The following is a 15,955-nucleotide window of genomic DNA, read 5'->3' as shown; positions in this document are numbered from 1 at the left end:
GAGGATAATAATAGAAAAACTGGTGAAATTCAAATAGTCTGGAGTCTAGTCAGTATTGACACACTACTCTCGGTTTCTTAGCTTTAACATTTCATGGTAACATAAGATGCTAACAATGGGAGAAACCAGATGAGGGATATACAAGAACTATCTGTACTATGAATCTAACTTTTCTGTAGATCTAAAATTAGGCCAAAATAACAAAACTATTTGAAAAAATAATTGATCAATAAATTAATAAAATTCCGAGTAGCATCTGATATTCTACATTAGAAACAGGAATTCCTTTAAGATTGATACTATACATATAAAGTACCAATTAAAAATAAATTGATACCGAGTTCATAAAATCACCTTTTTCTTTTTGGTTTCAAATGTTTTCAATTTTACAATTTTAATAAAATAAAAAGTTGACATTTTCCCATAAAAGGAAAAAAAAATAAAAATAAATAGATAAAGCCAGGCATGGCAGCACATACCTATAATCCCAGCAACTTAGGAGGCTGAGGAAGGAGGATAGCAAATTCAAGACCAGCCTCAGCAACTTAAGGAGGTCCTAAGCAACTGAGCAAGACCCTGTCTCAAAAAATAAATGGTGCTGGGGATCTGGCTCAGTAGTAAAGCACCCCTGAGTTTAATCCCTGGTACTAAACAAAAAATACATATGTACGTACGTTCGTCCATACATACATAAATACATAAATGGAAAACCAGTAGCATAGAGGAAAGGGAATGGAGGAGGGAGAAGGGCAGGGAAAGGAGGCACCAGGAACTGAAATGGAGAAATTAAACTTCATGCATGTATGATTATGTTGAAATGAATCCAACTACGATGTATAACTATAATGCACCAATAAAAGCATAAAAAAGATTGATACTATACATTATAAAGAGTCCTTATGCCTTAGAGAACGTGCATTTAACTGCATATGCAAAAACCATGCTACATAATGAGAAATCCATTCCTCCTCCCATGGTCTTATATTCAATCTCTTTACTTTACTTCACTCTTTTGGGAGACAGAGGACAGAATGGGCCACGAGGTAAAATCCAAGGATAGCTGGCTAGAAACAAACTATTCAAGATTCGGAGGTAATGTGAGCCCAGATTTGCAAACCCCCAAACGTCACTATACTTGACTACCTTTGACTTTAAGAGGTAAAAATCAGGAATAGGGGAACAGCTTAGTGACATAGCGCTTGCCTAGCATGTGTGAGGTACTAGGTTTGGTTCTCAGCACTGCATAAAAATAAACAAAGACATGCTGTCCATACACAATTACCAAAAAAAAAAAAAAAATTAAATTATGAAAAAAGAGGTAAAAATCAAAATCTAGGTGTAACAAAGTTTAAAGTACTCTGAATTTTTGTATTTTTAAATAGAAATATTTAAGTTCTAAACTGAATACTACACTTATTGTGTAATATACATATACATTCTGTGTAAAGGAAATATAAGGAAGAGTACGAGCAATTAGACCCTGATGTTTCCCAATCAGCCGTGTATACTACCTGTGAGACCTTGGCAAGCTCTCACTATATCACTAGACCTCACTAAACCAATTTCCACATTCATAAAATGAAGGGATCAAACTAGAATCTCTAAGATCTTCTTTCTTAACAATATAATTTTATGACTGACTTCTAGTGATCTTAGATTTTGAAAAAATAATGTGTAACATAATTATTCTGGTTTATATTGGTCTAGCTGCAATAAAAGTCTGCAGAACATGGGTATCAGAAAAACAAATAACAGAGGTCTTTGAAATGATACCGTAGACTATTCTGCAAGGCAAGCATAGTTTGAATAACCAATTAATTTCACTGAAATCTAAAATCTAGAAATACTACAAATAATGTATAAAATTCCTAATTCTAAAACATAACTGCTACCATCTACATATCTTCTAAAACCAATATTTTAAGGGCTATCTCATTTTTTTAAGTAAAATTCAAGAAGTACTTTACTAACATGAGTCATATAACTAACCAAAAGGAAACTGTATGGCCCAACAGACAGCATGATGAAACTGCAATGACTCAACAACAAAAACAATTAAGATAAACAATGAGAAAATATTAAGAGATCACTTTTTCTTTCCTAAATATAAACTTTCCAAATAATGAAACATTCATCAAAATATGTTCTTTATCATAAAATCTACAACCCATAATGAAAGAGAAAAAAAGACTCAAGAAACTTTTTATTTGAGGTGGGTGCCATGGAACATGCCATGGAACATTGCTGTAATTTCAGCAACTCTGAAGGCTGCTGCAGGAGAATCGTAAACTCGAAGCCAGGCTCAGCAACTTAGGGAGACCCTGTCTCAAAATAAAAAGTGCTGGGCTGGGGGTGTGGCTTCTCTATTTGCTATTGAGTTATCTCCTAGAAACTGCCAGGCAGTTGCCCTGACATTATTTAACAAAAAAAAAAAAAAAACAACTTGTAAGGATGGGAACACAATTAGCAGGCAAACAGGGAAAAGACCCTGAGCCTGGGTCTGAAACTGGCTACCAAGTTTCAGACATGGCTACTGCTATTTAACCACAGACAAGTCTTAGTCTCTTCATCTATAAAATGAATATCCACCTCAAGAAGAAACTGATTATATTTTGCCAAATAGCATCAAGTGGATTAAGCAGTAGCCAAACCAACCAACAAGCAAGGAAGCAAAAAAAAAAAATAAGGAAAAGTAAATCAGAGGAAAAGGCAATACCTAGAACTTAATTAATTATATGGAAAAAAAGCAGTATCAACTCAGCCTAAGAATGTTTATATCACCCTGCCTTGCACGTTAAAACCTTAAACTCCAAAGCAGTGGTATTAAGAATAAAGCCTATGGGGTGATTATATCATAAGAGAGCCCTCCTGATTTGGAGGGGTGGCCCTCACAAAATGTGCCCAAAGGGGCTCATTTGAGGATACAGAGAGAAGGCAGCACCATTAGGAATCAGCAAACAGCCCCCAAAGAGATATCCACTCTGCAGTGCCTTGAACTTCCTAGACTTCTAAACTGTAAAACAAACAAACAAACAAACAAAACCCACGAATTTCTGCTATTTATAAGCCAGCTATGAAGCCCATGATATTTTGTTGTAGCAATACGAAAGAATAAGTCAGATTATGGAAAACAAATTGTTAAGTTCTTTAAAGAAAATCTAAGCAAGGTATAAAGGGAAAACTGGGACTCCAAGAAAAAAACCTATATTAGCCTACAGCCTTTAGCTATGTCACTGAAGTTACCCAGGTCTGTGGTTGAACCAAAATGAACTATAAGGTCCTTCTAGCTCCAATGTTAAATGAAAACCCTTAAATACTATCAGGAGAATACAGTTCTAAATTAATACAAAATTTTATATTATGTAATAAAGTTATCTCTGACAATATAAACTAATGTTAACTAACTTTTTACATCACCTAATTTATGTAACTCATCTTCTGTTTTCTGAATTCCCACAATAAATGTGCTCAGTTTTATAATCAGAAGATTTATACTAAAAATGACAAAAAAAGAAAAGTTCAATCGAGTTTATTCCTATGTAAAAAATTCAAAATAAGCTAGGCATTGTGGTGCATGCTGGTAATCCCAGCAGCTCAGGAGGCTAAGGCAGGAGGATAATGAGTTCAAAGCCAGCCTTAGCAAAAAGCGAGGCGCTAGGCAACTCAGTGAGACCCTGTCTCTAAATAAAAAATACAAAACAAGGCTAGGGATGTGGCTCAGTGATCACGTGTCCCTGAGTTCAATCCCCAGTACCAAAAAAAGAAAAATCAGAACAAGATGTCCTCCCTTAAGAAAAATGGAAGTATGGGGGTTGGGGATGTGGCTCAAGCGGTAGCACGCTCGCCTCGCATGCGTGCGGCCCAGGTTCGATCCTCAGCACCACATACCAACAGAGATGTTATGTCCACCGAGAACTAAAAAATAAAAATATTAAAAATTCTCTCTCTCTCTCTCCTCTCTCACTCTCTTTAAAAAAAAAAAAAAAGAAAAGAAAAATGGAAGTAGAAGTTACTTCCCAAGTGATTAAAGTGAGCAACAAATCATCAAATCATGCTAAATATTCACACAGCTGTCTATGTCCTCTGGATCCATATTGACTTTACCCTATCCTGAAGTGACTTGAAGCCATGTCCATACCTGCTAAAACTGTACCTGAAGCACATCACCATGGACTGGAAGGCAGCCAGTCAACAAAGCAGCAATGGAATCATCTGTTGTTAGTGTGTACTAATGAATGAATGAATGAAGCCACCAAATTTTTAACCAATACAGATATTAATGCTACTTCCCATGATCCTAATTAAGTATTTTAAGCACAAGTAGAGTGTCTAGAAACACAAAGCATTCACTATCCACTTTTGCATGGTTTGCTTCATTGTGGTTTCTAATCATGACCAAAAAAAGAGGGAAATGTGCCAAGAATAGCACTCTGTAAAGACGAAGCTATTGAACACAGCAGAAAACCCAAGTCCTAGGTCCTAGGTCCAGTGAAGAAACTAGCAATTTCCTTAGCTTCACGTAATATGTTAACTAGGAATAGTAGTATCTGCCTTAGTGGATGCTTATACAAAGCAAAACAAAAAACCTAGAAAATTATGAAAACCTGAGTGCAAAATAGCACCATCATGTGTGACACAGAGAAGGCAGGCAAAGCAGGTAGACCACTGTTGTAGAGGTGGTCTTTCACAGAGGAAGATACTTACCTCTTTCTGTAGATTAGAAAGTTGAGATGAAAGGCTTTCAATTCTCATTCGACTTTCCATCAGTTCTTCCCTGGCACTGTTGACAGTAGAAGTATTCATCTCTGAGGACAGTCTTGCATTCTCAAGCTAAAAGACACAGCAAGTCACAGTCAGTCTAAAGAAGTAAATTAAAACTAACAAATGAGGAAGCATAATTCACCTAAAGACATTTTAAACCTAAGTCCTGATGAAACACAGGAAAAGCATCATGAAGTTTGCTGACGTGGTTTGAATTACCTTAAGTCTGTCTGACTTTTGAATTCACTTCCTAAAATATGAGCTTTATTTAACAACATTAATGTATCTGGTCGCCCCCCAAAGTTTAGTACTTCAATATTTCATACATTAAACCTTTAATGACAAGGATAACACTGCTAATAAAGAAAGTGTGTAGTAGCAAGGGTGATGATGTTTGTAAGAAAATATCACATATCCCTAAACCACCAAATCCAATACAGAATAGATTATTTCACACCAGATAGAAATGCTTCCTTCAGAAGCAAAGACAGTCCCTCAGGTAAATACCCCATTCCTCCAAATGCCCATAACATTCTACCATGTATGCATGTGTGTGTCTCAGGAACATGTTTCTACATCTCCTCACTGGCTCCCTTTAAGACACAGTGTGTGATTGATTGATCCTTACTTTAGCTCTTTTTCTGTCTAGCGCAGTGCCCAGCATTCAGTAACTGTTGGACAATTTTATAAGTTCTCTTTCATGAGCCAAATGCTACTTCATAAAATGACTAAAACCCAATATGAACAGTTGGGAGGTCATGCAATGGAAATTACTTTCAAAGACTCTATCTCTCTAATTTTCTAAGTTTGCCCCTAATAATTATTTTTAATTAAATCTTTTTTCTTTTCTTCTTTTCTTTTGGTGCTGGGAGGTTGAACCAGGGCCTTGTGTATTTGAGGCATACTCTATCAACTGAGCTATATTCCCAGTAATACATGAGGTAAAATCATTTACCAGCAAAGCCTGATTTTTATTTTTTTTTAATTTTTGGCTAATAGAAGTACAATATTTCTATAATACCTTTTATATAAATAATAATGACAGAGGAAGAATTATCAGAGACTATTTGGCCTTGTACAAAAAAAGCCAAAGGATAGTGGTCACAGTCTATGTATAATAATGGTATGGAAATCAGAAGCAGAAGACGTCCAACATTCACTTACTACTAAATGGATGTTAGGGCAGCATGATCAGCACTTTGTTATTGGAAGAAAATTATTTCAGGGCTGGGGTTGTGGTTCAGAAGTAGAGGGCTTGCTCGCCTAGCATGTGTGAGACACTGGGTTCAATCCTCAGCCACCACGTAAAAATAAAATAAAGATTGAAAAAAAATTATTTCAGACACTTGCATTCAACTACTACAACATGAAATGAGTGATAAATGGGACAAAAATAAAATTAAAACAATCCTACCTTTTTCTAAAAATTTCTAGTAATAATAGGTTATAGAAAACCACAGTTTAAAAAAATACCCATTTTTTATTGATGGAGACTAAGTGAATCATTTAAGAAAAACAGAACAAAGCAAACAACAGTCACTTTAGGGTGACTGTCAAGTACTGACTTTGGATTTTAAAACAAACCCTCTGAAGAATGCTCACTTTGGCATGGTAGGTCTGCTCAAGCTCTTCCTTGTATAGCCTCACTTGGGCATCATGTTGCTCTCTCATCTCATGAAGGGCTTGAGCCAGCTTGTATTCATACTCGATCTGACGTCCAGAATCCACCTCTACCAAGCGTGTTTCGTGCTTTCTTCTTGTCTCATTAATTTCCTGAGGGTAGAAAAAAAAATGACAAAAAATCAAATAAATCATTTACCATGGCTGCAATGGTACAATCTGAGGGATATTAGAGCCATGTGAAGTTTTACACACCAACTTTCCTCAAGTCTGTCCTGGAACAAGCATGTGGATGTACTTTGTTGCCTTAGTTTTCAGGTGAGAGATTTTTGAGATGGAATTAATAACAGAAATGGTAGTACATCAAGCTGTAGGAACTGTCTATGTCTTCACAGGAACAAAGCATTCTCTAAAAGCATGAAATGACCTCCTGAATGATTTTTAAAGTTTTTTCAAGTGCCATGTAATCATGGATGACTAGACAGTATACTATATTAAACACTGAACAATAATTGTTTTTCTAAATTGAAAGAAAAATACTTCAGACACTTGAGCTTATTATTACAATATGAAATGAGTGATATAGGACAAAAAGGAGAACCTTTTACCCCTAATAAAATTGAAACAATCCTACTTTTTTCTAAAAATTTCTAGTAATAATAGGTTATAGAAAACCATATTTTAAAAAAATATACATTTTCTATATTGATGGAGACTAAGCAAATCATTTACGAAAAACAGAATTGGGCTGGGGATGTGGCTCAAGCGGTAGCGCGCTCGCCTGGCATGCGTGCGGCCCGGGTTCGATCCTCAGCACCACATACAAACAAAGATGTTGTGTCTGCTGAAAACTAAAAAATATATATATATTTTTTTTTTAAAGAGAGAGAGAATTTTTTCAATATTTATTTTTAGTTTTCGGCGGACTTTGTTTCTGTATGTGATGCTGAGGATCGAACCCAGGCGGCACGCATGCTAGGCGAGCGCGCTACCGCTTAAGCCACATCCCCAGCCCTAAAAAATAAATATTAAAAAAAGAGAGAGAAAGAAAAACAGAATGAAGGGGCTGGGATTGTAGCTCAGTGGTAGAGCGTTCGCCTAGCACAGGTGGGACCCAGGTTCGATTCTCAGCACCACACACCACATAAAAATAAAGGAATTGGGGCTGGGGATGTGGCTCAAGCGGTAGCGCGCTCGCCTGGCATGCGTGCAGCCCGGGTTCGATCCTCAGCACCACATACAAATGAAGATGTTGTGTCCGCCGAAAACTAAAAAAAAAATAATAAATATTAAAAAAAAAAAAAAAAAAAAAAAGGAATTGTGTTGTGTCCATCAACAAAAAAGATTCATTCATTCTCTCTAAAAAAAAAAAAAAAAAACACATTAAAAAAAAAGAAAAACGGAATGAAGCAAACAACAGTCACTTCAGGGTGAAACTATTTTGAAAAAGATACATATGGAGAGTTAAAACTATCAGTCCAGACAACTACAAGTTAAAATTTTATCTGCAATAAAATTATTATAGTAATAGGCAGAGCAAAGAATTTACATGACTTCTTTTCCTAATCAAGTGATATAGAGGATAGGGTCTTAATAATATTACTCGACTAACTCAACTACATATAAACTCACTATTAAAGAACAGGTAGAATAATCGTGATCCTTCACTGTTTCAAGTTACCAAATAAAACTGGAACGAACAATCTGAGTCTAAGAACACAAGGGCAAGGATGAAATTTCCATTCCAGTTTCTCACTATGAAAGTAAAAGATTTGTTTAGTGACAATAATTACAAAAGCCACAAGAGGGAGGTAAAGCCCACTAAAGTTGCTTGATGCTTATATTTTCCAGTACATTTTCTCATCCTTTCTTTTAGCCATTATCCTTTCTTTTAGCCACTGAAGAGGAAAATTCGCTTGACAGAAACAAGCAAAAAAAAAAAAAAAAAAAAAAAAAAAAAAAAAAAAAAATCAGAAAATCAGAGTTCATATTCCAGTTCTGCTATCAACCTCCCAGGGTTCACATCTGTTTAGCAAATGATACTTATATAAACATGCAAATGAAGGCTACAACAAACAGTGAACACCTACTAATGGTATGCCCTTTGTCTACCTCACTTACTCTTCCATTTTCTCCCTCCTTTTTCCCCTCTTACCTATCCATAAACAAGGAAATCAGGTATATCTACTGAAGTGACTTCAATGTGCAAAAAAAAAAAAGAATAAAAATATTTTAAATTATTATCAAAAAGGTAAGCCCCAAATATTCAAAAATGCTATCCTCTCTAAAAATATAAGATTATGTTTTACTGATGCCATTTTTCAAATTTTATGCAGAACCAGTGACCTTACAAAGAATAAATAATCTACTCCTGGCAATCCAGACATTATAACAAAAAACAAGCAAATACATCAAGGACAATTTTAAAAGTACAAAAAATATAAATCAACTTTGCATAATATCTGATTTTATGATAAAGCACCTGCCTAGCATCCACAAGGTTCTAGGTTCAATCTTCACATTGCAAAAACAAACAAAACTGGTTTTATAAAGCAACACTAGTCGAGAATTATATAACAGCACTACATGTCACAAAGCACTTTCAAACAGCATTTCATTTGATCCTTGTCACACTTTGGAGAAAAAATAGTGTAAGCATTTCCTTTTAAAGAATAAACAGACTCAAAAGTCATCCAAGATCTGTTTGCTTGTCCAGTGCAACTGGCACCAAAGATGCCTAATTTAATTATTGAAACACCATTAATAAAAATGATTGGATTTTTATTATTTTCAATTACAAATGTTTTTGACTACTATAATGAATTCCTATTTTTTTTAAATAGGACTTTTCTCTCACTTGTATTTTTTTTTTTTTTTTAGAGAGAGAGAGAGAGAGAGAATTTTAATATTTATTTTTTAGTTTTCGGCGGATACAACATCTTTGTTTGTATGTGGTGCTGAGGATCGAACCCAGGCCGCATGCATGCCAGGCAAGCGCGCTACCGCTTGAGCCACATCCCCAGTCCATGAATTCCTATTTTTAAGTCTTTGATAGTTACTATTTTCAAAATGACACTACTAATCCCAACCTTTTTCAAGTTTAAGGAAATATATATTCCCTTTCTTCAATTTTACTACTTCCTCTATTTGGCATATGTTGCATCTACCCACCCTTGACACAGAAGTTAAGGATTATAAATGCTATTTAAAAATTCTCATATGTACCTATAATTGCTGTGAGTAGCTAGACTTCAAGATGGGTCCCCATGATTGCTGCCTCCTGGTATTCACATCCTAATGTAATCTCCTTCCTCACAATTAATCAGCGTGAAAATGGTACATTTGTCACTGCTGCAAGTAGGTTACAGAAATAATGAAGCTTCTCTCTTGGTCTCATGCTCACTCTCCCTCTCATGGCTCATTCTTGGGGAAAGGCATAATCATGAGTAGCCCTATAGAGACCAAGTGGCAAGGAACTGATACCTCCTGCCTAGGAAGCAGTTTCTCCAGCCCAGGTTGAAAGCTTGACTGCACCTCAGGAGACCCTGCAACAGAACCACCACTTAAGCCCATGGTTTTAGATTGTTAAATTTTGGAGTACTCTATTTAAGCAGCAAGAGATAACTAATGCAAATGTTTAACATGTTGACAGTAATTAGCAGCTGTGACCAAGCCTTTATAACTCAGATGAAGTGACAGCATATGTTTATCTTAACAGCTTATGCTCTTCAATACAGTCTTTTGTTTTCTATTTTTATTATAGAGGTACTAGGGATCCAACCCAGAACCTTCTGCATCCTAGCCAAGTGCTCCAAGCTATACGCACAGCCCAGATGCAGTCTTTCTGGCATCAACAACTTGAACAGTTTGCCTGCAAAATTTCTCCTATTCCCAAATCTTATCCCTTCATCATTAGATTTCCCACATTTCTTGTGGGAAATAAATCATATTTAAATAATTTGTACTTTCACATGTTTTTTTTCCTTAAAAGTAAAATTATATATAATTACCTCTTCGTACATGTTTTTACGAAACTCCAGGTCCTCGGTAAGGCTCTGACATCGATTCTCCAAATCCACTTTAAGTAAAGTTTCATCTGCTAACTGTTTTTTGGCAGCAGATAAAGAGGCTTCCAACTATTACAAGGGGGAAAAAATGTGATAAAATTACACAGCAATCATTTAGCAATGAATTTAATATATATGAATCAAATCAAATATTACAATTTCTATACATTTATAAAGATATAATTACCATATTTTAACCTTTGCCACAGAATTTTGGATTCATTTGCTGATCCCACTTACAGGGTACCAAACAGATCACCAATGGCCAATAGAGTACAGAACAAAGACCTATCACTCCTATTTTTAAAATCAAACCAATGATTTTTAGTTAACCACTTTGATATTTTCCTGTGTGCAAGAAACAGCATTGCAACATCTTCTTTCCTCACCTCACATTTTAGTACAATCGTGAAATAGTTTCTGAGAGCATCTACACAAGAAAGAATGGCAAGATCTATATAACCCCCACAGAATGACTGAGAGGTGATTGAGCTTTACATGTTAAGAAACCTAAAAACTTTCTTCAGGTAACTGATCCAAAAAAAACTAAAATTCCAAAATAAACATATAGCCTTTAAAAATCAATCATTCAGGGGCTGGGGATATGGCTCAAGTGGTAGCGCGCTCGCCTGGCATGCGTGCGGCCCGGGTTCGATCCTCAGCACCACATACAAACAAAGAGGTTATGTCTGCCAAGAACTAAAAAATAAATATTAAAAAATTCTCTCTCACTCTATCTTTAAAAAAAAAAAAATCAATCAATCAGGGCTGGGGATATGGCTCAAGCGGTAGTGCGCTCGCCTGGCATGTGCGTGGCGCTGGGTTCGACCCTCAGCACCACATACAAATAAAGATGTTGTGTCCACCTAAAACTAAAAAATAAATATTAAAAAAAAAATCAATCAAGCCAAGGATTAAGACACATAGTAATTAACATTCCAAACATGGCTCACAGTGTTTACCTTACCTGGGCAATCTGATCCTTCAGATCCTCTAAATCTGCCTCTAAACTTTTTTTGTCGCCAAGGGCAGTAGCCAGAGCTGCATCTTTAGAGTTCAGTGCTGCTTCATATTCTCGAAGCTTGATCTGGGCACCATTCAGATCAGATTCTTTCTTAGCATAACTGTAATACATTTGAAAAAGCACAGATATCAAATTATACCCCTGATTTTGAGTCCTTCTCCTTGCCTGCTAAAAGGAAAAATAAAAGAGGTGGTTTAAATAAGGGCTACCCAAACCTATTAGAAAAGCAATTCAGGGGCATTAGATCTAGAGTTTTTGGTAGATAACAATATTCCCCTTCACTGTCACATCACTACTAGTGTTGGTTGTCTGAATAAGAACACATTTCATCCTTTTCTATGAAAAGACACATTAAAAAAAGATTTTTTTTGAAAAAAGAAGTTTATTTTAAATACAATACAAACGCAAGATATATAGGAGACAGGCAAGATATAAAATTAGACTAATTACCTGAGAATGAAAAGTTATTTTTGTGAGTATTGGTTGTGTTTTTGTTTTGTTGGTGTTGGTGGTATTACTAGGGATCAAACCCAGGGTCATGTGCATGCTAGGCAAGTACTCTACAACTTAGCTACAGCCTCCAGTCAGAAGTAAGTTATTTTAAGAAGCAATTTTATACCTTAATGATGTATCAGTTATATAGAAATTCTCTTGTTATGTGTTTTTTGCTTGGTGGTATAACATTAAGATACACGTGTACTGTGTGTGTGAGTATAAATGTTCATTAGAATTTAACTGACCCCAAAAGCTTAAAAGCAACTTCCACTTCTTATATGAAGTGATTTGAAATTTCCCTAACTACAAATAAGAGCCTTCCTAATATTTTGTAGAAAAATTATTTTATACTGTTAACTACTAAAAAATGAGGATGGAGGGCTAGGTTTTGTGGCTCAGTGGTAGAGCACTTGCCTCCTATGTGAGAGTCACTGGGTCCAATTCTCAGCACCACATATAAATACGTGAATAAATAAAGGTCAATCAGCCATATAATGCTGTCAAAAAAATATTGAAAAAAAAAAAAAACATTAGGATGGATTGATTGACCTTGGTGTCAGGGATTGAATTCAGGGGCACTCAACCACTTGAGCTACATCCCCAGCCCAATTTTGTATTTTATTTAGAGACAGGGTCTATGAGGCTGGGTTTGAGATCCTCCTGTCTCGGCCTCCTCTGGAGCACTGAGATTACAGGCATGTGCCACCATGCCAGGCAAAATGAAGTTTTAATTGAGATTTTTTTCTTTAGTATTAGTTTTTATTGTTATTAAATTGGGTTCTACATTATAAATTACAAGTTCGTTTGGATACAATTGTCCAATGATTTTATTTTAAAAGACAGATTTTTTTTTCCTCATTCAAGTAACTATCATTAGTTATATAAGAAGTCTTAATATCAAATTTTCAATAACTGTTCTTAAGTAAAATTGCTAATGTAGAAGTTACTTCTACTACTGACTTTTGAAAAAGAAATTTTTTAGTTAATAGAAAAGTTAAAATAGTCTTGTAATGTTAAAAGAAAATGAATTTTTAAAAAAAATCAACCAAATGGTAAGAAAATACAACTTAAAGACTTCTTACACATTTTGGTATCATAATATAACTAAAATCTCAGATATTTTTACTAAAACCCATATTTCTTTTTTATTTATTTTTTAGTTCTCAGCGGACACAACATCTTTGTTGGTGCTGAGGATTGAACCCGTGCCGCACGCATGCCAGGCGAGCGCCCTACCGCTTGAGCCACATCCCCAGCCCTAAAACCCATATTTCTAAAAGCCACAAGATGGCAGGCTTTCACTGAAAACTAGTTTAGAAGAGGTTAAAGAAAACCACAGAATCATAACCTACAGCCATAATGGTTATTCACAACTTCATTCAAGCACTGGGTCTCCACAGAAATAGAATTGCATCTTGTGAAGGAGCACTATTTTATTCCACTATAAAGTGGCCAGAGTTGGAATAGTATACATAGCATAATACATGATTTAAAGTAAAACTGTATTTTGTTGAGTACTGCACAATACTTAACAAAAGCTACTAGCTCAAAATTATTTAAAAATTACAAAATCTCTGCTTCACCACTATTTAGTGTTTCAATCTTAGACCATATGTGGTGCTTCATAACTGCAGAGTAAACCTATGCTTTCCACGGACCGACAGCCTACCAAGAATGATGGAGAACAAAATATCACGATGATATTAGACTACTGCAGTGTTCTGTAAAAATGGGTATGTTTTATGAAGTATCTTCTTCATGTACTTATTGAATCACACTGATTTTATGGGTAGTACATGCATATAACTTGAGACTCAATCTTCCACTAAGTAAAAGATACTGTGCAACATTTTGTACAGTGTAGGAAATACAAGAAGTCAAAAAATTAATTGGGCAGTGCACCCAGATGACTAAAATATGGTTCTTTCACAAAACAAAATAAGGTAAGAAGAGGAGGACTAAAATGGATGAGTACCTTGAGTATCTTAGTGCTAGCAGTTGAAACTTTCTAAGAGCTTTAAGTTCAGCCATATAACGCTGACAGTGTCTATTTAATGTCAAGTTCTTAGTCAATTAAAACAGTGATAGTCTAAGAAAATATAAACTGCTCCATTATAAATGCTACCTTAAAGCTCTTCCACCTTGCTGAGCAAATTAGGTAGATATAAATCAGAGGCTGGAGATGTATTTACAATTGCAAAGAATTTATTATTTGGCTTTTTCCCCCTATACAGAAGTATACTTTCCAGCGAATACCAACTGTTAGGTTTTTAAAAACATGTACGTGATTAGAAGCTCGAATAATGGTGGTGGGGGGGGCAGTTTTTTAAAAAAAGTGCCTCCAAAGGAAAGTAACCATCTCTTAAGTTTCCTACTGTAAAATATCATATATATATATGATATTTTCCCCCACAGTATATATACACACACACACACACACACAATGTACACAGAAAATATTTCTGAACACTTGTACACAAGAAAAGAATGAATGGTTCCCACTGAGGAACTGGAAACTGGCCTAATCCCTTTGTCTTGAGGGACTACAACAGTCACAACTCCTATCAGGGCCTGCTTATATCCAACTAGACTAGAGGTAAATATCTGACTCTGGAAGCCAATCTCTGACCAGCAACAATTCAGATTTCATCGTTCAAAATCTGAACTATGGAAATCAACTAAAATCAGAGAATAGTGAAAACTGGAACTAATAAATTGTTAGAAGGCATGACATGATTAGTAGAAAACAAATTAAACCAGGTAACACCATGAAAAAAACACGATATCCCCCTGCCAAAGAGTTGAGGTTTTAAGATTTTATCATTCAAAAAGTATAAATCTTCTAACATAAAACCTTTTAATACCCAATAACAGTACTTTTAAAAGCATGTTTTATTTTGTGTTTTGTTTATGCATGGAGATGCTAGGATTAAAGACAGAGTGCAGGGTATGGTATCCTATCAATCATTATCCCAACAGTCCTAGTTTTCTGCATGTGGTTTGAAAACTTCTGATTATCTAATGTCCAAGCTCTTTAGCATAGCATGGCATAGCCACCTGCAGAGACCTTCAGGACACAAGTCTTGAATACCTTCTGGGTTTGGATCTTATTCTCCCCAACTCCAGTGTCATCTATTCTAATTCTTAACTCCATTTAACTCCTATCATTCAAAACTGAGACCAAACAAACATCTCTTCTTCTTTAAAGCTTTCTTGCTTTATCTTTCCTAGCAGGAAAAAAAAAAAAAGACATTTGGATTCCACTGCACTTGGTTCAACATTCTACTACAATGCACAGGACACCTTCTTTCAGAGTAGATGCTCCAAAAAAAAAAAAAAATTTGTAAAAAAGAAAGAAAAAGCAACAAACCACAGCAAGAAATACAAATACAAAGTTCAGAGCAAAACCTAAAGTCATATATTTAATGTAACAGTTTATCAGTAGAAAAGTATCTTCTATTTACTGAGGATGAAGCTTATTCTGAGCCCAATCAACCTAGATCTGCCCTACAAGCCACCATGGCCTTCTTGCACAGAAAGACAGCAGGCATTATACTGTCCAACACAAGCCACTTTCTGTGATGCCAAGTAATTTATAGTCTCTTCTCCTATAAGTTTGTGAGTGAACTTTTTGGTTTTTCTAATCCCCTCCCAAAATGCAGAATAACATTTTATACACAAGTACACCAGAGAGTTTGAAGGCAGAGAAAGGAGGACTCAGTCTAGGCCCTAAATTTTTAAAACTTACTTATTTAATCCAAGAAACATTGAGTATCTACTATGTACTACCCAGATAGGAAGATAGATAAGACAGGGTTCCTGGTGGAGTATACTTTGCATTTTAGGAGATTTTTTTTTCTTTTTCTGGACCCTGAATACCTTTCTACTGCTGTAGGTCAGATACTAGCCCATGTCACTACACTTAGGTATTTAGCTGTCTGGGTGACATAAAGGTTTATCTTGTAGATGCTCAAGTAAAGGACTTGTA

At 35.5% G+C, this 15,955-nt stretch overlaps 1 protein-coding gene across 1 annotated transcript in view; it reads right to left on the bottom strand.

The window, feature by feature from the left end:
• The window catches only part of LMNB1 (lamin B1), a gene marked incomplete at its 5' end in the record, with an annotated part of 55,123 nt that overhangs the window by 19,473 nt on the left and 19,695 nt on the right, over positions 1-15,955 (bottom strand). The window contains 4 exons of the mRNA XM_081299083.1: positions 4,705-4,830; positions 6,364-6,534; positions 10,392-10,517; positions 11,416-11,572. Coding sequence (XP_081155209.1) covers positions 4,705-4,830; positions 6,364-6,534; positions 10,392-10,517; positions 11,416-11,572 — 580 coding nt within the window. The remainder of the gene's footprint in view (positions 1-4,704; positions 4,831-6,363; positions 6,535-10,391; positions 10,518-11,415; positions 11,573-15,955) is intronic.

Source organism: Spermophilus citellus, assembly GCF_964194105.1.
Source record: "Spermophilus citellus genome assembly, chromosome: 1".
In the NCBI taxonomy this organism is placed as follows: Eukaryota; Metazoa; Chordata; class Mammalia; order Rodentia; family Sciuridae; genus Spermophilus; species Spermophilus citellus.
Note: the sequence above shows the minus strand (reverse complement) of the source record. Positions and strands in the feature narration are given on the sequence as shown.